Source organism: Martes martes, assembly GCF_963455335.1.
Source record: "Martes martes genome assembly, chromosome: 1".
Lineage (NCBI taxonomy): Eukaryota > Metazoa > Chordata > Mammalia > Carnivora > Mustelidae > Martes > Martes martes.
Window position 1 is genome coordinate 199,423,698 of NC_137888.1, and position 26,681 is coordinate 199,450,378.

At 53.2% G+C, this 26,681-nt stretch overlaps 2 protein-coding genes across 2 annotated transcripts; both read right to left on the bottom strand.

Moving 5' to 3' along the window:
• Positions 1 to 4,991: 4,991 nt before the first annotated feature.
• Positions 4,992 to 13,706, bottom strand: LOC308357361 (cathelicidin-6-like). Its single transcript, XM_080826876.1, has 5 exons — positions 13,617 to 13,706; positions 6,946 to 7,201; positions 6,194 to 6,301; positions 5,985 to 6,056; positions 4,992 to 5,196 (listed from the first exon to the last, which is right to left on the bottom strand). Exons 2-5 carry the CDS (start codon positions 7,141 to 7,143, stop codon positions 5,074 to 5,076), a joined length of 501 nt encoding a protein of 166 aa, XP_080683002.1. The 5' UTR covers positions 7,144 to 7,201; positions 13,617 to 13,706; the 3' UTR covers positions 4,992 to 5,073.
• Positions 13,707 to 17,679: 3,973 nt separating this feature from the next.
• LOC308357386 (cathelicidin-6-like) lies at positions 17,680 to 26,395 on the bottom strand. The gene is made up of 5 exons (XM_080826936.1): positions 26,306 to 26,395; positions 19,633 to 19,888; positions 18,882 to 18,989; positions 18,673 to 18,744; positions 17,680 to 17,884 (listed from the first exon to the last, which is right to left on the bottom strand). The coding sequence occupies exons 2-5, from the start codon at positions 19,828 to 19,830 to the stop codon at positions 17,762 to 17,764; spliced, it is 501 nt and encodes a 166-aa protein (XP_080683062.1). The 5' UTR covers positions 19,831 to 19,888; positions 26,306 to 26,395; the 3' UTR covers positions 17,680 to 17,761.
• Between the last annotated feature and the right edge of the window lie 286 nt (positions 26,396 to 26,681).

The following is a 26,681-nucleotide window of genomic DNA, read 5'->3' on the forward strand; positions in this document are numbered from 1 at the left end:
AAGAACTAAAATTTTCATTTATACAGAGCTAGAATGTATTGTATAGCCAAAAAAGACTGTTCTATAATAAAAAGACAAACCCGCAAGAAGAATAAATTCCCCAAACTCAGCATTCAATCTCCTTAACATATCTGAGAAATGTCTACGAAAAACGTGTTCCTAAGAACATATTAGGAATGAAGGGTCATTAAAACAAAGTGTTGGTCGGGCGCCTGGGTGGCTCAGTGGGTTAAAGCCTCTGCTTTCGGCTCGGGTCATGATCTCAGGGTCCTCGGATCGAGCCCCCATCGGGCTCTCTGCTTGGCGGGGAGCCTGCTTCTCCCTCTCTCTCTGCCTGCCTCTCTGCCTGCTTGTGATCTCTCTCTCTCTCTGTCAAATAAAGAAATAAAATCTTTTAAAAAACCCCAAAAGACAAAAAAGCAAAGTGTTGGTAATGTGGTACACTCTGATGGGATGGGGCCACCAAATGTGAGACAACCCTACTGGGTGGAGGCCAGCCTTGTAGGCAGTGAAAGAATTCACCAAGGCAGAAGAACAAAGGAGACAGAAGTGTATCCAATACACTGCAAGGAAGCTGAGGACAGGACCGGGGTGGGGGAGGGGGCTGTAGTTAAGAGAGAAGGTGAGGAGGTATGGGAACATACAGAATTCCCCTTTTCTGGTGCCGTGTCCGATGTCCCGGTTAGTAAGCCAGTGGTCAGCTAGGGCTTACGGATGTTCTGAGGTGAGTCACCTAATGGGCCTGTTTGTATAAGGTTTTCAATGCTCCGTGGTTGCCTAAAAGTGGTCTCTCCAGGTAACTTGGGTAAATTAAGCTATTTAATCCTTAGCCAGCTGACTGCTTTTGCTAGGAGGCAGAGCTCAGTCAGGTCCCCGGGAATCCCTCTCTGCTCCCCAGGATCCCTCCCCCTGTCCCCCAAGCCCTCACCGTGCTCTGTGGGATGTTCTCTCCAGGCCTTAGGGTCTCACTCTGCTCCCTTGAGTCTCTGTGTGATTTTCAGGGCCCCACCGCTCCTCCAAATGTCCCCTGGGTCCCCACACCCTCACACGCGGGGCTCGGGCTGAGTCCACGTGGCAAGGACTCTCAGGCTTCTCTGAGCAGCAGCCCTCCTGGGATTCTTGTAGGCTCAGCTTGTGGCAGCTGTTTTGGGGAAAGGCAGGGCCCTGGGCAAAAGTTCCAGGTTCTCAGCTGCAGACTGAACAACAGAATTCTTGACAAATAAATAAATAAAATCTTGGGGGAAAAAAAAAAAAAAGAAAGCAAGTAAGAACTCCAAACAGGCGCAAAGAAGTGCATAACAACGCTATCGCAACTCCCCATTGTTCAGAAGCAGTAATTGAGGTCCCCAGAGAGAGGCAGAAGGGGGCTTAGCAAGGTCACAGATGTGGCAGGGGCAATGCTGGGGCTCGGCTCCCACAGCACACCCGCCCCCACCCCGCACCCCGTCCTCGGACCCTAGGGGGCACTCTGGAGCTTTGTGAGCTGGCCTCTGGCCTCCCTGCCAGCCCTCACTCCCTCCAAGCCTGAACAGGCCCAGTGGGGCCCCCCAGAGGACAGGCAGCTTTCCTCCGCTGGAGCACCTTCTCCCCCAGTCCCCGCAGCCCAGCCTCCCTGACCTGCCAGAGTCCTCCGCTCCACCAGAACAAGGCTCCCCTCCTCAGGAAAGCCCACCCTGACTGTCCTTGGCCCCAGCTCCCGGGGCTCCCTGAACACAGCTCTCTTTCAGCACCGAGCCCCACAGGGCGGTCTCTGGGCGGCGAGGGAGTCGTGAGTCTGTGAGGGGTGTGCAAAATATATTAGGACGGAGACAACAAGTACAGAACCCTTCTTGGGGCATCCTGAGTGAGCTGATTGTGGTGCTGTGCTCCTGAGAGGGGGCAGGCGGGGAAGGGCATGGGGAGGCACAGCAGGAAGACCTGAGGTAGGAAAAAGAGTTGGGAGTCTTAGGCTGGGATACCTGGTGACATGGCGGCCGGGTCCATTTCCTTGTCTGTCTTCCTCCAGACGGTGGGCCCCCCAAGGGGTGAGACCAGCTCATCTGTGGCCCAGCTTTGAGCAGCCCTGGACCCCAGAGGCACTTAGTATGGGGGTGGATAGTGGGGCGCCCTGCCCTGTGAGCTTAGGAAGGGACATTCAGGATTGTCCCATCTCCCCCCCCAGCAAGGGAGCACGGGGAGCTGAGCCAGGAAGCCCGTGAGCACCCCAGACTCCACCAGGGCCCTTGTCAGCTTTTGCACAAGTGAGCAGGGGATCTAGGCAATGTCTCCCGGAAAGAAACTACGGAAACTCCTCAAGAAAGTGGATCTTGGGGGCTCCTGGGTGGCTCAGTGGGTTAAAGCCTCTGCCTAAGGCTCGGGTCGTGATCTCAGGGTCCTGGGATGGGGCCCCATATGGGGCTCTCTGCTCAGCAGGGAGCCTGCTCCCCTTCCTCTCTCTCTGCCTGCCTCTCTGCTTACTTGTGATCTCTGTCCGTCAAATAAAGAAAGAAAAAAAAAAAAGAAGAAAAGAAGGTGGATCTGGGGGCACCTGGCTGGCTCAGTGAGTTAAAGCCTCTGCCTTTGGCTCAGGTCATGGTCTCAGGGTCTTGGGATGGAGTCCCACATCAGGCTCTCTGCTCAGCGGGGAGCCTGCTTCTCCCTCTCTCTCTGCCTACCTCTCTGCCTACTTGTGATCTCTCTCTCTCTCTCTGTCAAATAAATAAAGAAAAACAACCTTTAAAAAAAAAAAAAAAAGGATTTGATTGCCCAGGTATCCACTTCAAAGATAGCTATCTCAGTGGTGCCTGGGTGGCTCAGAGGGTTAAGCCTCTGCCATCGGCTCAGGTCATGACCTCAGGGTCCTGGGATGGAGCCGCACATTGGGCTCTCTGCTCAGCGGGGAACCTGCTTCTCCCTCTCTCTCTGCGTCCCTCTCTGCCTACTTGTGATCTGTCTCTGTGTTAAATTTTTAAAAAATCTTTAAAAAATAAATAATAAAATAGCAAAGATGGCTGTCTCAAATAAACACATGGCCAGCCACTCGGCTAGGCAAAAAGCCAGGCCACCGAGTAGCCCTCTTCACAGCATTAACATGGAATGTCTGGCAAATTATTAGTGACCGGCATGAAAAATAGATGAAATGCTGGATGGCAGAGGGGAGCAAAAGCTTGAGAGGCCCTACAAACAAAACAAACAAACAAACAAAAAGAGCCGGGCCACGTCCCCACACCGAAGGGCCTTTGTTTTAGAGATCTTGGTTGATTTCGATAACGGACCCTTTGGGCCACTTGGTTTTTTCCTCTTCCTTTAAATTTGTCAGTCATAAGTGAGCCTAGGCCCTCACACTCAACCCCAATGAAAGCAGAACCCCAGGCTTGCTCTCTCGCTGCTTCTCTCTTCCTGGGGACTCGTTCTGTGGCCCTAAGTGCGCCTTGTAGTTCCCAGGTCTTACAAGTAATACACTTGCTTTTTCTTCTTTCAGAGTTTCCTAACGGTTACAGAGGAAGGGCGTCTTGCAATTATAACAAGAACCATGAGGGCGGCTCTAGCCACAACAGTGGCCATTGATAGGCCAAGACCAACATACAACAAGTGGCACAGTTGGGATTGCACGACTGCCCCTGCAACGAACCAAGGGGAATGCACTTTACCTGTGACTTGCTTATTAACCACCTAAGTCAGTGAACGCCGTCTAGGAAAGGAGCACCGCATGCGGGTATCAGTTGGTCGCTATGTGCTTCACGTATTGCCTCTGTTGTGTGTTGTTGCCTGTAGTGTCCAGCCCAAAAGGTCACCGCTGCCGTTAATCTAATGATGTCCTCAGAGCAGTGTGATCACGCTATCTTTATATATACATATATATATAAATATTTTATTGAATTTAAATGACTTTAAATTTCAATTTTGTCCCCTTTACATTGTTATAAACCTAAAGACTAAATCGAGAAAATAAAAATTGTCACTTATTTATACAGAGCTATTACTGAAAAGTATTCTGGTGTTTAGCAGAGGGGAGTATAAAATAGGATTCACGGGGCACCTGGATGGCTCAGTCGGTTAAGTATCTGCTCTTGATTTTTGGCTCAGGTCATGATCTCAGGGTGGTGGGATCAAGGCCTGCTTCTGGCTCCACGCTCAGCGGGAGAAGGCTTGAGATTCTCTCTCCTTCTCCCTCTGTCCCTCCCCCCCCAGTCATACTCCCTTGCACATGCTGTCTCTCTCTCAAATAAATAAATAACTCTTCAAACAAAACAAAATAAAATGGGATTCATTGACTCTGGGTGCCCTGGTGCATCCCCAGTGTTGGGTCCTAAGGCTATAAAGATAGCTGCAGTCCACGGTCGAGGCTCTATGTTCTTTTTTTTTTTTTTTTTTAAGATTTTATTTATTTATTTGACAGGGAGGGATCCCAAGTAGGCAGAGAGGCAGAGAGAGAGAGGGAAGCAGGCTCCCCGCCCAGAAGAGAGCCCGATGCGGGGCTCGATCCCCGGACCCTGGGACCATGACCTGAGCCGAAGGCAGAGGCTTTAACCCACTGAGCCACCCAGGCACCCCCAGAGTTAGGCTTTTCAAGGGGGATTGGAACTTTATGGGAATTGTACCCGCAGGCTGACCTTAGAATCCAGCCAGCCAGGAGACTGAACTGTCTCTCTGTGTTTGACAGAATGCCTGGGTCCTCCCCCAGCTGTTATCTCCATCAGAGCAGGAACAGCTCTGCAGCCTCTCCACTACCGCTACACACAGGGATCATCTCCTTCATCACTGCTGGGTGTTCAACGAGGATGGTGGGAGGCATTTGAAGGGCATGGGGAAGAACCCTGAGAATGGAGACACCGTCCTTGCCCTCTTAGCCCTCCGGCCTCACCCCATGCCCTTCTGGGTGGAAGAGCGGCGCAGACCTTTGTGTTTTGCAGGGGTGCGTGTTCGCGCGCACACACACACATACGCGCACACACGCGCAAGCCCTCCCAGCATTGAAGATTCCGTCATGGGAAGTAAGAGGCAAGACTAGTAAAATTGAAGCTTGGAGGAAGTTGCTTTCACAAAAATTTATTTTTCAGGGTCTAGTAGCCTGAGCCAGGGCAAAGCAGACCCTTAGGACTCTTCCTGGGGCAGATCATACTTCGAAAAGCGTCTGATTCTCCAGCCACGTCTGCGAATAATCTCCCAGAGTCTCCTGAGGCTATCGCGCAAGCCGAATTTGCTGACTTCCGGGTTCTGTGCATCAAAAGGAAACAGATTCTTTATGGGGGCTGGTCTGGACTCAGGGTCAAGACGAAACCCCTCCCGTCCTAGACACTCCCCTTCTTGGGCCACCCCAAGAGCCTTGGGGCTCCAGGTCATCCTCTGGCTCTGACCTTCTGAGTATGTGGTTGATGGACTCCCCGCACCCACGGAGGAAGCAACTGGCCTAGAGAAGGCAGGGGCTTCACACCTTCTCACAGCTGAAAGCTCACTACTCAAACTAGCTCTCAAGCCTCAAAAGGAGTCCAAATCCCCTGGAGGGTTTGTTAAAGTACGAATTGCTGGGCCCCACCCCAGAATTTGATTCTGTAGGTGTGAGGGGGGCCTGCAAATTGGCATTTTAAAAAAGATTTTACTTATTTATTTGACAGAGAGAGAGAGAGATCACAAGTAGGCAGAGAGGCAGGCGGAGAAGGAGGGGGAAGCAGGCTCCCTGCTGAGCAGAGAGCCCAATGAGGGGCTGGATCCCAGGACCCCGAGATCATGACCTGAGCCAAAGGCAGAGGCTTAACCCACTGAGCCACCCAGGCTCCCCGAGAATCTGCATTTCTAACAAATTCCCAGGTTCTCAGGATCACACTTTGGGAACCACTGTTCTAAGGGGTTGCAGAGACTGTCCTGGAGACCTGAGGCTCAGGTTAAGGGAGAAGCCCAGGGTAGGAAGGGCTTTCTCGACCTGGAGGTGACAGGGGTTAAGTGGCCCATAGGATGTTCTGTACACCACCCCCATTAACCCCTGCAACCCAGGAGGGGCCACTCACCTCCTCACAGCTGATGTCAAAGTAGCTCTTGTCTTCGTCCAGGCTGACTGTCCCATCACACTGTTTCACCAGCTGAGAAGAGGAGGCTCTGGGTCAAATTGGAACCCCTGTGCCATAACGTCCCAGCCTCACCCCAGTGGCTGGAAATATTGCCAGGAAGCCACTGGCTCAGCTCCCCGGGGGGCATCTGCGGGCACCCCCAGCCTTACCCCATTGTCCTTGAAATCACACTGCTCCAGGGGCTGCTGTGTCGTCTTGGGACACACAGTCTCCTTCACGGTGAAGCTTGCCGGCTGTGGGATGTTTGGGTTCTCGTCCTGGTCAGGGGAGGAAGTGGGAAGACCAGACTCAGGCTCATGTTTGCCTTCTCTAATCTGTATCCCTGCCAGCTCCCCCAGCCCGTGCCCCCCACCAACCTCCCAGCTAAGAGAGCAGCCTTTCAACCACCCCTGCTATGTGTCTGACCCTGGCTGCATGCTCAGGCACAGGGGTGAGGAGGGCAGAGCTCATTCCCGCCCTCCCCAAGCTGAGAGAGCATGAGCAGACCTCAGACAAGCTCTAATGAGTGGCACCGCCTTGTCAGGGAGCCGCCGGAAACCAGGGGTCTCCTGGAGACAAAGACATTGCCACTGGAGTCTCAAGGCTGAGCAGAGCCCTTCCCAGGGCAGGGAAGTCACATCCCAGAGCCAGTAATCCCACTCATCCCCAGAACTTCCAGAAGGCTGAATGGGACTGGCACCTCTTCACACAGCAGACATTCTAAGGCAAGAAGCGCTCATGCTGGGTGGTGGGGGGGGGGGGGCGGCACACAGCTCTGGGAAGGTTTCCTGGAAGAGGTGGGACCACACTTAGAGAAAAGCCTTCTTGACACGAGCAAAGCATGAACAAAGGAAAGGACAGCACGGCCATCCTGGCTGGCCATAGCAGAGCGTCCCTCCCACTGTCACCCTCCCCGACTCACTCCTTGGGGCTGTGAGTTCAGCTTCAGGAGACGGTAGAGATTCTCATCTGAGGACCGCTGGTTTAAGCTATCCACAACACGGAGCACAGCCTCCCGGTAGCTCAGGGTCCGTGAGGTGGCCGGAGTGACCACCAGGCCGAGGAGCAGTAGCAACAGTGGCCACCGCTGCAGGGAGGTGCTGTCCCTCTGGGTCTCCATGGTCCCCAAGTCGACCTCCTCCCAACCTGCACGTCCCTCCTTTATGCCCAGCCTGAGCCTGATGCAAAGACCCAACCAGGAGCCTTCCTGACCCACCCATCACTGGCTGCCTGCCAGGATGTGGGCAGAGGCTTGCCTCAGTCCCTCCTGTTGTTGCCTCACGGGGCTTGCTGGTGAGCGGGCAAGGGGTCCTCACGTGCCACTAAAGAAATAGGTTCTCCATCTCCCCGCCAGTGTGTTGGCCTCTCCTGGGCCCCACAGGGGAGTGTCATTGCCAGGGTTGCTCAAGACAGTTGAGGACCCCGGAGAAAAAGGGAGACAGGCAGCTGTCCAACATCCTTCTCCCCCAGGAATCACGGTAATATAGTGTATTCCCACTCAATCTCCAGCTCTAGGCACGGCCTCGCATCCAGTTGGCACTCAGCTAATGTTGTGGGGTTTTTTTTTTTTTTAAGATTTTATTTGCTTATTTGACAGAGACAGAGAGCACAAGTAGGCAGAGAGGCAGACAGAGAGAGAGGGGGAAGCAGGCTCCCCGCTGAGCAGAGAGCCCGATGCTGGGCTCGATCCCAGGACCCTGGGATCATGACCTGAGCCGAAAGCACAGGCTTTAACCCACTGAGCCACCCAGGCGCCCCTGGCACTCAGCTAATGTTTGATGAATGAATAACAGTAACCACCCCTCCTCTAGAGCCTGACGCCCCCAGACAGTCGTAAGGGAAATCTTCAAGGCCACAACATCCTGTCCTCTGGACCCAGCCCTCGGACAGCTCAGGGGCTCAGCTCTGGCTGTCCCCCTTTCCTGGGTCTTCTCCACTGCCTTTCTCAGCCTGAACATGGCCCCGGCCACCACCAGGTATGGCCCATTGCCCTGGCTCCTCCCCACCCAAGCCCGAGGAAGGGTCATCTACCTTCACTGACCCCCTTCTTCACTCTCTCTCACACTCACGGCTGCCGTCGGCTGGCCAGGCCTCGCTGGATGCAGTGGTCCCTCTCAAGCCTTGTCTTTACCTGCGCAGGCACTGATGACCCCTGCTCCATTGTCCCCTCATGTCACTCTCCCGGTTTCCCTCTCATGTCCCTGGTACTCCTTCTCAATCTCCTCCAAGGGACCCTTCTCTTAATATGGGTCGGGAAGGGAAGGGGCTTGCAGAATTGTATCCTGAGCTGCTTCTCTTCGCAGTCCTCGCGTCTCCCTGGGGACATGCCCTCTCAGGACACCAGTTATCAGAGACAGACCTGGTCTGTATCTCTACATTGAAGACCCCCACCAATACCCCTGCTTGTCTCCACTAGGTCACGGGGCCTGCTGTTTTGCTCAGTGCCATTGCATGAACCCTGAGATGAAAGCTTGTGATGTGCCCCGTCTGCTCCTTCTTCCCGGGAACACTCCCTTCTGACCTCCCCCATAACCCCCTGTCCTGGTTTCTTTCTTTTTCTTTCTCAAAGATTTTATTTATCCATTTGAGAGAGAGAGAGCACACACAAGCAGGGAGAGTGCCAGAGGGAGAGGGAGAAGCAGGCTCCCTCCTGAGCAAGGTGCCCGATGCGGGACTCGATCCCAGGACCCTGAGATCATGACCTGAGCCAGAGGCAGATGCTTAACCGACTGAGCCACCCAGGTGCCCCTTTGTTCTGGTTTCTATCATCATCTTCTCTCCTCTGCAGCGTGACCATAATCTCCCGACTCCACTTTCTCCAGGTTCTAGACTCTTCCCGTGCCACAACTATCATCCACAGCAGTTTTCTAGGGGCTCTTTCAAACCCCTGCCTTTAGGAGCCCACATGCCTCCTGAGCTGGTATCAGAGCCTGGAGTCTTCTTCTTCTTCTTTTTTTTCTTTTTTAAGATTTTATTTATTTATTTGAGAGAGAGAGGGAGAACAAGAGAGAGAGCATGAGCAGGGGGAGTGGGAGAGGGAGAAGCAGACTCCCGCTGAGCAGGGAGCCCGTTGTGGGGCTCAATCCCAGGATCCTGAGATCATAACTTAAGCCGAAGGCAGACGCTTAACCGACTGAGCCACCCAGGCACCCCCAGAGCCTGGAGGCTTGTTGCTCCCCCTTGCCGTCACCCACAGTCCTGCACACCCCAGACACCAGGAAGCCCTCTATACGCAAAGGGCTCAGACCCCTCTGAGCCTCCTTCTCTTGCTTGACCTCTGCACCTGATCCCTCCGCTCGGCATGCCCCTCCACCTTGTGAAGGCTCCCCTGAACTCTGACCAGTCAGAGCAACCTCCTCCTCTCTGCTCCTCTTTGTTTCCTCCAGAAAGTCTCCTCTGAATTGACCCCAAATGACTCTCTCTGTCCAATGCTCTGGTTAAGACCTCGGGCTAGGGTGGCTGGCCTGGGGGCTGTGGAGAGAGCACCGCTGGGAGAAACGATCAGCCAGAGTGACAGAAGGGTCCAGAGGCCATGCTAGTCCCAGCTCCCCTGTGCAACGGCCATGAGGCTGTGAGCCTTGGGGAAGTTTCTGGCTCCAGGAGCCCGTGGGACTCTTGGAGGCTCGGGCGGGGCACCTGTGAAGGTGGCAGCCTGGATGCATGATGCTGGTTGCACACTCAGTCCTGGGAGAAGGAAGGAGAAATGGGCTGCTGTGCAACCTAGTTTCACAGGCCAGCTGTTGCCCCAGTGGCCTCTTGGTCAAGCAGGGCTTTGCCTCGGTTCTGCCCAGACTCCGCAATTCCCACTGTGTTCCTCTCTCCGCTGCAGGCCCGGACCGCCAGATGACCTGGACTGGGGGCATCGTGAGCACCATCTTTTCCTAGCTGTGTGACTTGGAGCACGTTGCTTTGTTGTCCTGGGCCTCGGTGGGCTCTCCTCATCTTCAGGATGGGGGATGACATGTCCTGCAATGTCTGCATGGGGACACATGTGTCCTGTCAGGTCTTGCCCGCCCACGGAATTTTTGTGAGTGAGGTCACGGTCAAGTCTCCTTGCCCAGCAGTGACTTGAACTCAACCATTCCCCTACAGGTGCATGCCCACACGCAGGTTTGGCAGTCGTGCCCTCCTTGCCACCATCAACACCCACTGCCCCAGGCTCCTGTTACATTTTTCCTCAGAGTCAGCCTCTCTGGGAGGTCTGGCCCAATGTCACCCCCAGCTGGCATCCTCTCTGATGCACCCCACACCCAACATCAGGATGGGAGGCAGCTCACCAACCTTCCCTTTAGTCTGAGGCTGGTCCCCAGGATAAGGCTACCTATCCCTTTAGGCAAGAGTCATGAAGGCCTGAGCTGCCCCCTCAAACTTGGACTCCCCAAGCCACTCTGTCTGTCTAGCCTCCCCCCAGGGCTTCCCAAATGTGCCAAGTCTGTCCCCCAGACAGAGGCTCCCGAGGGCAAGACTCTGCGTTCCCTTCATCTCACAGGTTCCCTAGGGGACAGGACCCATTTCATCTTTGGGCGCCTCTCAGGACCCGGCACGGGGCTCTGCCCTCAGAGGGGTCCAACAACCAGTGGGTCCAGAGCCAGGTTTAGAGAAGAGCCGTCGAAAGCAAAGCTACACATCATGGGGGTGGTGATGGGTAATTTCTAGCACATATGCCTTTGTTTTCTGGAGGGATTCCCAAGAGTGGCCTGGGACATGGTGTCCCAGGAAGCTCTGTCCAGCCAGAAAGGGGAACCCAGATATTGCCCGGGTTCCAGCTTCTAGGGCCCATCTGTCTTCCCCTGGTGGTGGTTGCAAGGTAGATGGTGGGGGAGACAGGAAATGTCAAACCAAAGAATGTGTCCTCCTGGGAAAGTCCAAGGCCACTGTGGGCAATCACACCCTGGCCTGTGCAAGAATACCCACCCCGGGCCAGGGACCCATTGCAAAATCAGACTTCCCATCTCCACATTTGCCGCCAATGAGGATGATGAGACCTTCGGCTTCCTGACCTAGGCAGCCCCTCCTGCTTGCCTGGTGACCTTGCCCAGCTCTGTTCCCCATTCCCAGCCTCTCTTCTTGTGAGTGATCCATAAACCCTGTGCAGCTCCAACATTTCTGTGCCTCCCGGTGGCTGGGGCCGAGGCAACAGGAGAGAAGCCAGAAGCCCTGATGAGCCTCCCTCATTCAGCCTTCCCTTCTAGCCCCCCCCCCCCACCAGGGAGCCCCCAGACTGATGTGACTGAAGTCAGGAAGGCCCATGACCACCGTCCTCCCCTCTCTCTTGCAGGTCAGGCAACACGCACCTGTAACTCGTATCCATTGCCTGTGGCTGTAGGGATTGGGAAGCAGAAGCCTCGTCCCAAATCAATCTTTTTGTTGTAATAGCTTTACTGAGATATGACTGACATGCCACACAGTTCACCCATTTAAAGTGTAAAGTTGGGGGCGCCGGGGCGGCTCAGTGGGTTAGGCCTCTGCCTTTGGCTCAGGTCATGATCTCAGGGTCCTGGGATCAAGGCCCACATCGGGCTCTTTGCTCAGTGGGGAGCCTGCTTCCCCCTCTCTGCCTTTCTGCCTGCTTGTGATCTCTCTCTCTCTCTTTCTCTGTCCAATAAATAAATAAAGATCTTAAAATGATACAGAACATGAAACAATAAAATTTAAAAGAGAGAACATTAAAAAGATAAAGTATAAAACTGATGATTTTTAGAATAGTCACAAGTTCTGCAAACCAGCACCACAGTCAGTTTTAGAACATTTTCATCATCCCCAAAAGAAACCCCCTGGAGGCGCACCTGGGTGGCTCAGTTTGTTAAGCATCCGACTCTTGATTTTGGCTCCGGTCATGGTCTCAGGGTTCCTGAGATTGAGGCCTACCTTGGACTCTACGCTCTGCAGCGTGTCTCTCTCCCTCTCCCTCTGACTCTCCCCCTGCTCTCTTGTGCACGCTCTCAATCTCTCTCTCCCGAAAATAAATAAATAAATCTTTAAAAAAAAAAATAAAAGAAAACCCTGTTAGCAGTCACTCCCCATTCCTCACCCCCAGCTGCACTCCAAGCCCTAGGCAATCACGAATTTACTTTTTGTCTCTATAAGTTTTCCTATTCTGAACATTTCATAGAAACTGTTTCATTTCTTTCACTTAGCACAATGTTTTCAAGGTTTCTCCGTGTTGATTTCTAAATGATCCATTCACACAGTTGACAACATTTTCTGATTTGTCCAAAACGTACTCATGTCTCTCTGTGTGGGACGAGGGGACGAGTGGAGTCACAGGGCCTGAGAGTGTCAGAGGGGCCAGGCCTCCAGTGTTCCCGGAACCCCACCCTCCCCGTGTCCTCAGCCTCCTCCTCTCTGTCTCCCACTTTTCGGGTTCACCACCCCAGTTTATGTTTCCATGTCTGCTCAAATTCATTATGAAGAGAAATAAAAGCAGACCCAGTAGAACTGCAGATAAATCTTCAAAGTGTTCAAACCAATCTTCGATAACATGAATTCATAATATAACATAACATAACATTCCTGTAAATGGTACAAAATGTTTGAGGGCCCTCTTTGATTAAGCAATCACTTGCTAGACTTTGTGAATTGCTCTGTCTGGAAAACAGAGCAGTATTCTTAAGATACTAAAAGAAGTCACATCAGAAAATTACTCAGTATTTAAGGGACATCGAAAGAACTAAAATTTTCATTTATACAGAGCTAGAATGTATTGTATAGCCAAAAAAGACTGTTCTATAATAAAAAGACAAACCCGCAAGAAGAATAAATTCCCCAAACTCAGCATTCAATCTCCTTAACATATCTGAGAAATGTCTACGAAAAACGTGTTCCTAAGAACATATTAGGAATGAAGGGTCATTAAAACAAAGTGTTGGTCGGGCGCCTGGGTGGCTCAGTGGGTTAAAGCCTCTGCTTTCGGCTCGGGTCATGATCTCAGGGTCCTCGGATCGAGCCCCCATCGGGCTCTCTGCTTGGCGGGGAGCCTGCTTCTCCCTCTCTCTCTGCCTGCCTCTCTGCCTGCTTGTGATCTCTCTCTCTCTCTGTCAAATAAAGAAATAAAATCTTTTAAAAAACCCCAAAAGACAAAAAAGCAAAGTGTTGGTAATGTGGTACACTCTGATGGGATGGGGCCACCAAATGTGAGACAACCCTACTGGGTGGAGGCCAGCCTTGTAGGCAGTGAAAGAATTCACCAAGGCAGAAGAACAAAGGAGACAGAAGTGTATCCAATACACTGCAAGGAAGCTGAGGACAGGACCGGGGTGGGGGAGGGGGCTGTAGTTAAGAGAGAAGGTGAGGAGGTATGGGAACATACAGAATTCCCCTTTTCTGGTGCCGTGTCCGATGTCCCGGTTAGTAAGCCAGTGGTCAGCTAGGGCTTACGGATGTTCTGAGGTGAGTCACCTAATGGGCCTGTTTGTATAAGGTTTTCAATGCTCCGTGGTTGCCTAAAAGTGGTCTCTCCAGGTAACTTGGGTAAATTAAGCTATTTAATCCTTAGCCAGCTGACTGCTTTTGCTAGGAGGCAGAGCTCAGTCAGGTCCCCGGGAATCCCTCTCTGCTCCCCAGGATCCCTCCCCCTGTCCCCCAAGCCCTCACCGTGCTCTGTGGGATGTTCTCTCCAGGCCTTAGGGTCTCACTCTGCTCCCTTGAGTCTCTGTGTGATTTTCAGGGCCCCACCGCTCCTCCAAATGTCCCCTGGGTCCCCACACCCTCACACGCGGGGCTCGGGCTGAGTCCACGTGGCAAGGACTCTCAGGCTTCTCTGAGCAGCAGCCCTCCTGGGATTCTTGTAGGCTCAGCTTGTGGCAGCTGTTTTGGGGAAAGGCAGGGCCCTGGGCAAAAGTTCCAGGTTCTCAGCTGCAGACTGAACAACAGAATTCTTGACAAATAAATAAATAAAATCTTGGGGGAAAAAAAAAAAAAAGAAAGCAAGTAAGAACTCCAAACAGGCGCAAAGAAGTGCATAACAACGCTATCGCAACTCCCCATTGTTCAGAAGCAGTAATTGAGGTCCCCAGAGAGAGGCAGAAGGGGGCTTAGCAAGGTCACAGATGTGGCAGGGGCAATGCTGGGGCTCGGCTCCCACAGCACACCCGCCCCCACCCCGCACCCCGTCCTCGGACCCTAGGGGGCACTCTGGAGCTTTGTGAGCTGGCCTCTGGCCTCCCTGCCAGCCCTCACTCCCTCCAAGCCTGAACAGGCCCAGTGGGGCCCCCCAGAGGACAGGCAGCTTTCCTCCGCTGGAGCACCTTCTCCCCCAGTCCCCGCAGCCCAGCCTCCCTGACCTGCCAGAGTCCTCCGCTCCACCAGAACAAGGCTCCCCTCCTCAGGAAAGCCCACCCTGACTGTCCTTGGCCCCAGCTCCCGGGGCTCCCTGAACACAGCTCTCTTTCAGCACCGAGCCCCACAGGGCGGTCTCTGGGCGGCGAGGGAGTCGTGAGTCTGTGAGGGGTGTGCAAAATATATTAGGACGGAGACAACAAGTACAGAACCCTTCTTGGGGCATCCTGAGTGAGCTGATTGTGGTGCTGTGCTCCTGAGAGGGGGCAGGCGGGGAAGGGCATGGGGAGGCACAGCAGGAAGACCTGAGGTAGGAAAAAGAGTTGGGAGTCTTAGGCTGGGATACCTGGTGACATGGCGGCCGGGTCCATTTCCTTGTCTGTCTTCCTCCAGACGGTGGGCCCCCCAAGGGGTGAGACCAGCTCATCTGTGGCCCAGCTTTGAGCAGCCCTGGACCCCAGAGGCACTTAGTATGGGGGTGGATAGTGGGGCGCCCTGCCCTGTGAGCTTAGGAAGGGACATTCAGGATTGTCCCATCTCCCCCCCCAGCAAGGGAGCACGGGGAGCTGAGCCAGGAAGCCCGTGAGCACCCCAGACTCCACCAGGGCCCTTGTCAGCTTTTGCACAAGTGAGCAGGGGATCTAGGCAATGTCTCCCGGAAAGAAACTACGGAAACTCCTCAAGAAAGTGGATCTTGGGGGCTCCTGGGTGGCTCAGTGGGTTAAAGCCTCTGCCTAAGGCTCGGGTCGTGATCTCAGGGTCCTGGGATGGGGCCCCATATGGGGCTCTCTGCTCAGCAGGGAGCCTGCTCCCCTTCCTCTCTCTCTGCCTGCCTCTCTGCTTACTTGTGATCTCTGTCCGTCAAATAAAGAAAGAAAAAAAAAAAAGAAGAAAAGAAGGTGGATCTGGGGGCACCTGGCTGGCTCAGTGAGTTAAAGCCTCTGCCTTTGGCTCAGGTCATGGTCTCAGGGTCTTGGGATGGAGTCCCACATCAGGCTCTCTGCTCAGCGGGGAGCCTGCTTCTCCCTCTCTCTCTGCCTACCTCTCTGCCTACTTGTGATCTCTCTCTCTCTCTCTGTCAAATAAATAAAGAAAAACAACCTTTAAAAAAAAAAAAAAAAGGATTTGATTGCCCAGGTATCCACTTCAAAGATAGCTATCTCAGTGGTGCCTGGGTGGCTCAGAGGGTTAAGCCTCTGCCATCGGCTCAGGTCATGACCTCAGGGTCCTGGGATGGAGCCGCACATTGGGCTCTCTGCTCAGCGGGGAACCTGCTTCTCCCTCTCTCTCTGCGTCCCTCTCTGCCTACTTGTGATCTGTCTCTGTGTTAAATTTTTAAAAAATCTTTAAAAAATAAATAATAAAATAGCAAAGATGGCTGTCTCAAATAAACACATGGCCAGCCACTCGGCTAGGCAAAAAGCCAGGCCACCGAGTAGCCCTCTTCACAGCATTAACATGGAATGTCTGGCAAATTATTAGTGACCGGCATGAAAAATAGATGAAATGCTGGATGGCAGAGGGGAGCAAAAGCTTGAGAGGCCCTACAAACAAAACAAACAAACAAACAAAAAGAGCCGGGCCACGTCCCCACACCGAAGGGCCTTTGTTTTAGAGATCTTGGTTGATTTCGATAACGGACCCTTTGGGCCACTTGGTTTTTTCCTCTTCCTTTAAATTTGTCAGTCATAAGTGAGCCTAGGCCCTCACACTCAACCCCAATGAAAGCAGAACCCCAGGCTTGCTCTCTCGCTGCTTCTCTCTTCCTGGGGACTCGTTCTGTGGCCCTAAGTGCGCCTTGTAGTTCCCAGGTCTTACAAGTAATACACTTGCTTTTTCTTCTTTCAGAGTTTCCTAACGGTTACAGAGGAAGGGCGTCTTGCAATTATAACAAGAACCATGAGGGCGGCTCTAGCCACAACAGTGGCCATTGATAGGCCAAGACCAACATACAACAAGTGGCACAGTTGGGATTGCACGACTGCCCCTGCAACGAACCAAGGGGAATGCACTTTACCTGTGACTTGCTTATTAACCACCTAAGTCAGTGAACGCCGTCTAGGAAAGGAGCACCGCATGCGGGTATCAGTTGGTCGCTATGTGCTTCACGTATTGCCTCTGTTGTGTGTTGTTGCCTGTAGTGTCCAGCCCAAAAGGTCACCGCTGCCGTTAATCTAATGATGTCCTCAGAGCAGTGTGATCACGCTATCTTTATATATACATATATATATAAATATTTTATTGAATTTAAATGACTTTAAATTTCAATTTTGTCCCCTTTACATTGTTATAAACCTAAAGACTAAATCGAGAAAATAAAAATTATCACTTATTTATACAGAGCTATTACTGAAAAGTATTCTGGTGTTTAGCAGAGGGGAGTATAAAATAGGATTCACGGGGCACCTGGATGGCTCAGTCGGTTAAGTATCTGCTCTTGATTTTTGGCTCAGGTCATGATCTCAGGGTGGTGGGATCAAGGCCTGCTTCTGGCTCCACGCTCAGCGGGAGAAGGCTTGAGATTCTCTCTCCTTCTCCCTCTGTCCCTCCCCCCCCAGTCATACTCCCTTGCACATGCTGTCTCTCTCTCAAATAAATAAATAACTCTTCAAACAAAACAAAATAAAATGGGATTCATTGACTCTGGGTGCCCTGGTGCATCCCCAGTGTTGGGTCCTAAGGCTATAAAGATAGCTGCAGTCCACGGTCGAGGCTCTATGTTCTTTTTTTTTTTTTTTTTTAAGATTTTATTTATTTATTTGACAGGGAGGGATCCCAAGTAGGCAGAGAGGCAGAGAGAGAGAGGGAAGCAGGCTCCCCGCCCAGAAGAGAGCCCGATGCGGGGCTCGATCCCCGGACCCTGGGACCATGACCTGAGCCGAAGGCAGAGGCTTTAACCCACTGAGCCACCCAGGCACCCCCAGAGTTAGGCTTTTCAAGGGGGATTGGAACTTTATGGGAATTGTACCCGCAGGCTGACCTTAGAATCCAGCCAGCCAGGAGACTGAACTGTCTCTCTGTGTTTGACAGAATGCCTGGGTCCTCCCCCAGCTGTTATCTCCATCAGAGCAGGAACAGCTCTGCAGCCTCTCCACTACCGCTACACACAGGGATCATCTCCTTCATCACTGCTGGGTGTTCAACGAGGATGGTGGGAGGCATTTGAAGGGCATGGGGAAGAACCCTGAGAATGGAGACACCGTCCTTGCCCTCTTAGCCCTCCGGCCTCACCCCATGCCCTTCTGGGTGGAAGAGCGGCGCAGACCTTTGTGTTTTGCAGGGGTGCGTGTTCGCGCGCACACACACACATACGCGCACACACGCGCAAGCCCTCCCAGCATTGAAGATTCCGTCATGGGAAGTAAGAGGCAAGACTAGTAAAATTGAAGCTTGGAGGAAGTTGCTTTCACAAAAATTTATTTTTCAGGGTCTAGTAGCCTGAGCCAGGGCAAAGCAGACCCTTAGGACTCTTCCTGGGGCAGATCATACTTCGAAAAGCGTCTGATTCTCCAGCCACGTCTGCGAATAATCTCCCAGAGTCTCCTGAGGCTATCGCGCAAGCCGAATTTGCTGACTTCCGGGTTCTGTGCATCAAAAGGAAACAGATTCTTTATGGGGGCTGGTCTGGACTCAGGGTCAAGACGAAACCCCTCCCGTCCTAGACACTCCCCTTCTTGGGCCACCCCAAGAGCCTTGGGGCTCCAGGTCATCCTCTGGCTCTGACCTTCTGAGTATGTGGTTGATGGACTCCCCGCACCCACGGAGGAAGCAACTGGCCTAGAGAAGGCAGGGGCTTCACACCTTCTCACAGCTGAAAGCTCACTACTCAAACTAGCTCTCAAGCCTCAAAAGGAGTCCAAATCCCCTGGAGGGTTTGTTAAAGTACGAATTGCTGGGCCCCACCCCAGAATTTGATTCTGTAGGTGTGAGGGGGGCCTGCAAATTGGCATTTTAAAAAAGATTTTACTTATTTATTTGACAGAGAGAGAGAGAGATCACAAGTAGGCAGAGAGGCAGGCGGAGAAGGAGGGGGAAGCAGGCTCCCTGCTGAGCAGAGAGCCCAATGCGGGGCTGGATCCCAGGACCCCGAGATCATGACCTGAGCCAAAGGCAGAGGCTTAACCCACTGAGCCACCCAGGCTCCCCGAGAATCTGCATTTCTAACAAATTCCCAGGTTCTCAGGATCACACTTTGGGAACCACTGTTCTAAGGGGTTGCAGAGACTGTCCTGGAGACCTGAGGCTCAGGTTAAGGGAGAAGCCCAGGGTAGGAAGGGCTTTCTCGACCTGGAGGTGACAGGGGTTAAGTGGCCCATAGGATGTTCTGTACACCACCCCCATTAACCCCTGCAACCCAGGAGGGGCCACTCACCTCCTCACAGCTGATGTCAAAGTAGCTCTTGTCTTCGTCCAGGCTGACTGTCCCATCACACTGTTTCACCAGCTGAGAAGAGGAGGCTCTGGGTCAAATTGGAACCCCTGTGCCATAACGTCCCAGCCTCACCCCAGTGGCTGGAAATATTGCCAGGAAGCCACTGGCTCAGCTCCCCGGGGGGCATCTGCGGGCACCCCCAGCCTTACCCCATTGTCCTTGAAATCACACTGCTCCAGGGGCTGCTGTGTCGTCTTGGGACACACAGTCTCCTTCACGGTGAAGCTTGCCGGCTGTGGGATGTTTGGGTTCTCGTCCTGGTCAGGGGAGGAAGTGGGAAGACCAGACTCAGGCTCATGTTTGCCTTCTCTAATCTGTATCCCTGCCAGCTCCCCCAGCCCGTGCCCCCCACCAACCTCCCAGCTAAGAGAGCAGCCTTTCAACCACCCCTGCTATGTGTCTGACCCTGGCTGCATGCTCAGGCACAGGGGTGAGGAGGGCAGAGCTCATTCCCGCCCTCCCCAAGCTGAGAGAGCATGAGCAGACCTCAGACAAGCTCTAATGAGTGGCACCGCCTTGTCAGGGAGCCGCCGGAAACCAGGGGTCTCCTGGAGACAAAGACATTGCCACTGGAGTCTCAAGGCTGAGCAGAGCCCTTCCCAGGGCAGGGAAGTCACATCCCAGAGCCAGTAATCCCACTCATCCCCAGAACTTCCAGAAGGCTGAATGGGACTGGCACCTCTTCACACAGCAGACATTCTAAGGCAAGAAGCGCTCATGCTGGGTGGTGGGGGGGGGGGGCGGCACACAGCTCTGGGAAGGTTTCCTGGAAGAGGTGGGACCACACTTAGAGAAAAGCCTTCTTGACACGAGCAAAGCATGAACAAAGGAAAGGACAGCACGGCCATCCTGGCTGGCCATAGCAGAGCGTCCCTCCCACTGTCACCCTCCCCGACTCACTCCTTGGGGCTGTGAGTTCAGCTTCAGGAGACGGTAGAGATTCTCATCTGAGGACCGCTGGTTTAAGCTATCCACAACACGGAGCACAGCCTCCCGGTAGCTCAGGGTCCGTGAGGTGGCCGGAGTGACCACCAGGCCGAGGAGCAGTAGCAACAGTGGCCACCGCTGCAGGGAGGTGCTGTCCCTCTGGGTCTCCATGGTCCCCAAGTCGACCTCCTCCCAACCTGCACGTCCCTCCTTTATGCCCAGCCTGAGCCTGATGCAAAGACCCAACCAGGAGCCTTCCTGACCCACCCATCACTGGCTGCCTGCCAGGATGTGGGCAGAGGCTTGCCTCAGTCCCTCCTGTTGTTGCCTCACGGGGCTTGCTGGTGAGCGGGCAAGGGGTCCTCACGTGCCACTAAAGAAATAGGTTCTCCATCTCCCCGCCAGTGTGTTGGCCTCTCCTGGGCCCCACAGGGGAGTGTCATTGCCAGGGTTGCTCAAGACAGTTGAGGACCCCGGAGAAAAAGGGAGACAGGCAGCTGTCCAACATCCTTCTCCCCCAGGAATCACGGTAATATAGTGTATTCCCACTCAATCTCCAGCTCTAGGCACGGCCTCGCATCCAGTTGGCACTCAGCTAATGTTGTGGGGTTTTTTTTTTTTTTAAGATTTTATTTGCTTATTTGACAGAGACAGAGAGCACAAGTAGGCAGAGAGGCAGACAGAGAGAGAGGGGGAAGCAGGCTCCCCGCTGAGCAGAGAGCCCGATGCTGGGCTCGATCCCAGGACCCTGGGATCATGACCTGAGCCGAAAGCACAGGCTTTAACCCACTGAGCCACCCAGGCGCCCCTGGCACTCAGCTAATGTTTGATGAATGAATAACAGTAACCACCCCTCCTCTAGAGCCTGACGCCCCCAGACAGTCGTAAGGGAAATCTTCAAGGCCACAACATCCTGTCCTCTGGACCCAGCCCTCGGACAGCTCAGGGGCTCAGCTCTGGCTGTCCCCCTTTCCTGGGTCTTCTCCACTGCCTTTCTCAGCCTGAACATGGCCCCGGCCACCACCAGGTATGGCCCATTGCCCTGGCTCCTCCCCACCCAAGCCCGAGGAAGGGTCATCTACCTTCACTGACCCCCTTCTTCACTCTCTCTCACACTCACGGCTGCCGTCGGCTGGCCAGGCCTCGCTGGATGCAGTGGTCCCTCTCAAGCCTTGTCTTTACCTGCGCAGGCACTGATGACCCCTGCTCCATTGTCCCCTCATGTCACTCTCCCGGTTTCCCTCTCATGTCCCTGGTACTCCTTCTCAATCTCCTCCAAGGGACCCTTCTCTTAATATGGGTCGGGAAGGGAAGGGGCTTGCAGAATTGTATCCTGAGCTGCTTCTCTTCGCAGTCCTCGCGTCTCCCTGGGGACATGCCCTCTCAGGACACCAGTTATCAGAGACAGACCTGGTCTGTATCTCTACATTGAAGACCCCCACCAATACCCCTGCTTGTCTCCACTAGGTCACGGGGCCTGCTGTTTTGCTCAGTGCCATTGCATGAACCCTGAGATGAAAGCTTGTGATGTGCCCCGTCTGCTCCTTCTTCCCGGGAACACTCCCTTCTGACCTCCCCCATAGCCCCCTGTCCTGGTTTCTTTCTTTTTCTTTCTCAAAGATTTTATTTATCCATTTGAGAGAGAGAGAGCACACACAAGCAGGGAGAGTGCCAGAGGGAGAGGGAGAAGCAGGCTCCCTCCTGAGCAAGGTGCCCGATGCGGGACTCGATCCCAGGACCCTGAGATCATGACCTGAGCCAGAGGCAGATGCTTAACCGACTGAGCCACCCAGGTGCCCCTTTGTTCTGGTTTCTATCATCATCTTCTCTCCTCTGCAGCGTGACCATAATCTCCCGACTCCACTTTCTCCAGGTTCTAGACTCTTCCCGTGCCACAACTATCATCCACAGCAGTTTTCTAGGGGCTCTTTCAAACCCCTGCCTTTAGGAGCCCACATGCCTCCTGAGCTGGTATCAGAGCCTGGAGTCTTCTTCTTCTTCTTTTTTTTCTTTTTTAAGATTTTATTTATTTATTTGAGAGAGAGAGGGAGAACAAGAGAGAGAGCATGAGCAGGGGGAGTGGGAGAGGGAGAAGCAGACTCCCGCTGAGCAGGGAGCCCGTTGTGGGGCTCAATCCCAGGATCCTGAGATCATAACTTAAGCCGAAGGCAGACGCTTAACCGACTGAGCCACCCAGGCACCCCCAGAGCCTGGAGGCTTGTTGCTCCCCCTTGCCGTCACCCACAGTCCTGCACACCCCAGACACCAGGAAGCCCTCTATACGCAAAGGGCTCAGACCCCTCTGAGCCTCCTTCTCTTGCTTGACCTCTGCACCTGATCCCTCCGCTCGGCATGCCCCTCCACCTTGTGAAGGCTCCCCTGAACTCTGACCAGTCAGAGCAACCTCCTCCTCTCTGCTCCTCTTTGTTTCCTCCAGAAAGTCTCCTCTGAATTGACCCCAAATGACTCTCTCTGTCCAATGCTCTGGTTAAGACCTCGGGCTAGGGTGGCTGGCCTGGGGGCTGTGGAGAGAGCACCGCTGGGAGAAACGATCAGCCAGAGTGACAGAAGGGTCCAGAGGCCATGCTAGTCCCAGCTCCCCTGTGCAACGGCCATGAGGCTGTGAGCCTTGGGGAAGTTTCTGGCTCCAGGAGCCCGTGGGACTCTTGGAGGCTCGGGCGGGGCACCTGTGAAGGTGGCAGCCTGGATGCATGATGCTGGTTGCACACTCAGTCCTGGGAGAAGGAAGGAGAAATGGGCTGCTGTGCAACCTAGTTTCACAGGCCAGCTGTTGCCCCAGTGGCCTCTTGGTCAAGCAGGGCTTTGCCTCGGTTCTGCCCAGACTCCGCAATTCCCACTGTGTTCCTCTCTCCGCTGCAGGCCCGGACCGCCAGATGACCTGGACTGGGGGCATCGTGAGCACCATCTTTTCCTAGCTGTGTGACTTGGAGCACGTTGCTTTGTTGTCCTGGGCCTCGGTGGGCTCTCCTCATCTTCAGGATGGGGGATGACATGTCCTGCAATGTCTGCATGGGGACACATGTGTCCTGTCAGGTCTTGCCCGCCCACGGAATTTTTGTGAGTGAGGTCACGGTCAAGTCTCCTTGCCCAGCAGTGACTTGAACTCAACCATTCCCCTACAGGTGCATGCCCACACGCAGGTTTGGCAGTCGTGCCCTCCTTGCCACCATCAACACCCACTGCCCCAGGCTCCTGTTACATTTTTCCTCAGAGTCAGCCTCTCTGGGAGGTCTGGCCCAATGTCACCCCCAGCTGGCATCCTCTCTGATGCACCCCACACCCAACATCAGGATGGGAGGCAGCTCACCAACCTTCCCTTTAGTCTGAGGCTGGTCCCCAGGATAAGGCTACCTATCCCTTTAGGCAAGAGTCATGAAGGCCTGAGCTGCCCCCTCAAACTTGGACTCCCCAAGCCACTCTGTCTGTCTAGCCTCCCCCCAGGGCTTCCCAAATGTGCCAAGTCTGTCCCCCAGACAGAGGCTCCCGAGGGCAAGACTCTGCGTTCCCTTCATCTCACAGGTTCCCTAGGGGACAGGACCCATTTCATCTTTGGGCGCCTCTCAGGACCCGGCACGGGGCTCTGCCCTCAGAGGGGTCCAACAACCAGTGGGTCCAGAGCCAGGTTTAGAGAAGAGCCGTCGAAAGCAAAGCTACACATCATGGGGGTGGTGATGGGTAATTTCTAGCACATATGCCTTTGTTTTCTGGAGGGATTCCCAAGAGTGGCCTGGGACATGGTGTCCCAGGAAGCTCTGTCCAGCCAGAAAGGGGAACCCAGATATTGCCCGGGTTCCAGCTTCTAGGGCCCATCTGTCTTCCCCTGGTGGTGGTTGCAAGGTAGATGGTGGGGGAGACAGGAAATGTCAAACCAAAGAATGTGTCCTCCTGGGAAAGTCCAAGGCCACTGTGGGCAATCACACCCTGGCCTGTGCAAGAATACCCACCCCGGGCCAGGGACCCATTGCAAAATCAGACTTCCCATCTCCACATTTGCCGCCAATGAGGATGATGAGACCTTCGGCTTCCTGACCTAGGCAGCCCCTCCTGCTTGCCTGGTGACCTTGCCCAGCTCTGTTCCCCATTCCCAGCCTCTCTTCTTGTGAGTGATCCATAAACCCTGTGCAGCTCCAACATTTCTGTGCCTCCCGGTGGCTGGGGCCGAGGCAACAGGAGAGAAGCCAGAAGCCCTGATGAGCCTCCCTCATTCAGCCTTCCCTTCTAGCCCCCCCCCCCCACCAGGGAGCCCCCAGACTGATGTGACTGAAGTCAGGAAGGCCCATGACCACCGTCCTCCCCTCTCTCTTGCAGGTCAGGCAACACGCACCTGTAACTCGTATCCATTGCCTGTGGCTGTAGGGATTGGGAAGCAGAAGCCTCGTCCCAAATCAATCTTTTTGTTGTAATAGCTTTACTGAGATATGACTGACATGCCACACAGTTCACCCATTTAAAGTGTAAAGTTGGGGGCGCCGGGGCGGCTCAGTGGGTTAGGCCTCTGCCTTTGGCTCAGGTCATGATCTCAGGGTCCTGGGATCAAGGCCCACATCGGGCTCTTTGCTCAGTGGGGAGCCTGCTTCCCCCTCTCTGCCTTTCTGCCTGCTTGTGATCTCTCTCTCTCTCTTTCTCTGTCCAATAAATAAATAAAGATCTTAAAATGATACAGAACATGAAACAATAAAATTTAAAAGAGAGAACATTAAAAAGATAAAGTATAAAACTGATGATTTTTAGAATAGTCACAAGTTCTGCAAACCAGCACCACAGTCAGTTTTAGAACATTTTCATCATCCCCAAAAGAAACCCCCTGGAGGCGCACCTGGGTGGCTCAGTTTGTTAAGCATCCGACTCTTGATTTTGGCTCCGGTCATGGTCTCAGGGTTCCTGAGATTGAGGCCTACCTTGGACTCTACGCTCTGCAGCGTGTCTCTCTCCCTCTCCCTCTGACTCTCCCCCTGCTCTCTTGTGCACGCTCTCAATCTCTCTCTCCCGAAAATAAATAAATAAATCTTTAAAAAAAAAAATAAAAGAAAACCCTGTTAGCAGTCACTCCCCATTCCTCACCCCCAGCTGCACTCCAAGCCCTAGGCAATCACGAATTTACTTTTTGTCTCTATAAGTTTTCCTATTCTGAACATTTCATAGAAACTGTTTCATTTCTTTCACTTAGCACAATGTTTTCAAGGTTTCTCCGTGTTGATTTCTAAATGATCCATTCACACAGTTGACAACATTTTCTGATTTGTCCAAAACGTACTCATGTCTCTCTGTGTGGGACGAGGGGACGAGTGGAGTCACAGGGCCTGAGAGTGTCAGAGGGGCCAGGCCTCCAGTGTTCCCGGAACCCCACCCTCCCCGTGTCCTCAGCCTCCTCCTCTCTGTCTCCCACTTTTCGGGTTCACCACCCCAGTTTATGTTTCCATGTCTGCTCAAATTCATTATGAAGAGAAATAAAAGCAGACCCAGTAGAACTGCAGATAAATCTTCAAAGTGTTCAAACCAATCTTCGATAACATGAATTCATAATATAACATAACATAACATTCCTGTAAATGGTACAAAATGTTTGAGGGCCCTCTTTGATTAAGCAATCACTTGCTAGACTTTGTGAATTGCTCTGTCTGGAAAACAGAGCAGTATTCTTAAGATACTAAAAGAAGTCACATCAGAAAATTACTCAGTATTTAAGGGACATCGAAAGAACTAAAATTTTCATTTATACAGAGCTAGAATGTATTGTATAGCCAAAAAAGACTGTTCTATAATAAAAAGACAAACCCGCAAGAAGAATAAATTCCCCAAACTCAGCATTCAATCTCCTTAACATATCTGAGAAATGTCTACGAAAAACGTGTTCCTAAGAACATATTAGGAATGAAGGGTCATTAAAACAAAGTGTTGGTCGGGCGCCTGGGTGGCTCAGTGGGTTAAAGCCTCTGCTTTCGGCTCGGGTCATGATCTCAGGGTCCTCGGATCGAGCCCCCATCGGGCTCTCTGCTTGGCGGGGAGCCTGCTTCTCCCTCTCTCTCTGCCTGCCTCTCTGCCTGCTTGTGATCTCTCTCTCTCTCTCTGTCAAATAAAGAAATAAAATCTTTTAAAAAACCCCAAAAGACAAAAAAGCAAAGTGTTGGTAATGTGGTACACTCTGATGGGATGGGGCCACCAAATGTGAGACAACCCTACTGGGTGGAGGCCAGCCTTGTAGGCAGTGAAAGAATTCACCAAGGCAGAAGAACAAAGGAGACAGAAGTGTATCCAATACACTGCAAGGAAGCTGAGGACAGGACCGGGGTGGGGGAGGGGGCTGTAGTTAAGAGAGAAGGTGAGGAGGTATGGGAACATACAGAATTCCCCTTTTCTGGTGCCGTGTCCGATGTCCCGGTTAGTAAGCCAGTGGTCAGCTAGGGCTTACGGATGTTCTGAGGTGAGTCACCTAATGGGCCTGTTTGTATAAGGTTTTCAATGCTCCGTGGTTGCCTAAAAGTGGTCTCTCCAGGTAACTTGGGTAAATTAAGCTATTTAATCCTTAGCCAGCTGACTGCTTTTGCTAGGAGGCAGAGCTCAGTCAGGTCCCCGGGAATCCCTCTCTGCTCCCCAGGATCCCTCCCCCTGTCCCCCAAGCCCTCACCGTGCTCTGTGGGATGTTCTCTCCAGGCCTTAGGGTCTCACTCTGCTCCCTTGAGTCTCTGTGTGATTTTCAGGGCCCCACCGCTCCTCCAAATGTCCCCTGGGTCCCCACACCCTCACACGCGGGGCTCGGGCTGAGTCCACGTGGCAAGGACTCTCAGGCTTCTCTGAGCAGCAGCCCTCCTGGGATTCTTGTAGGCTCAGCTTGTGGCAGCTGTTTTGGGGAAAGGCAGGGCCCTGGGCAAAAGTTCCAGGTTCTCAGCTGCAGACTGAACAACAGAATTCTTGACAAATAAATAAATAAAATCTTGGGGGAAAAAAAAAAAAAAGAAAGCAAGTAAGAACTCCAAACAGGCGCAAAGAAGTGCATAACAACG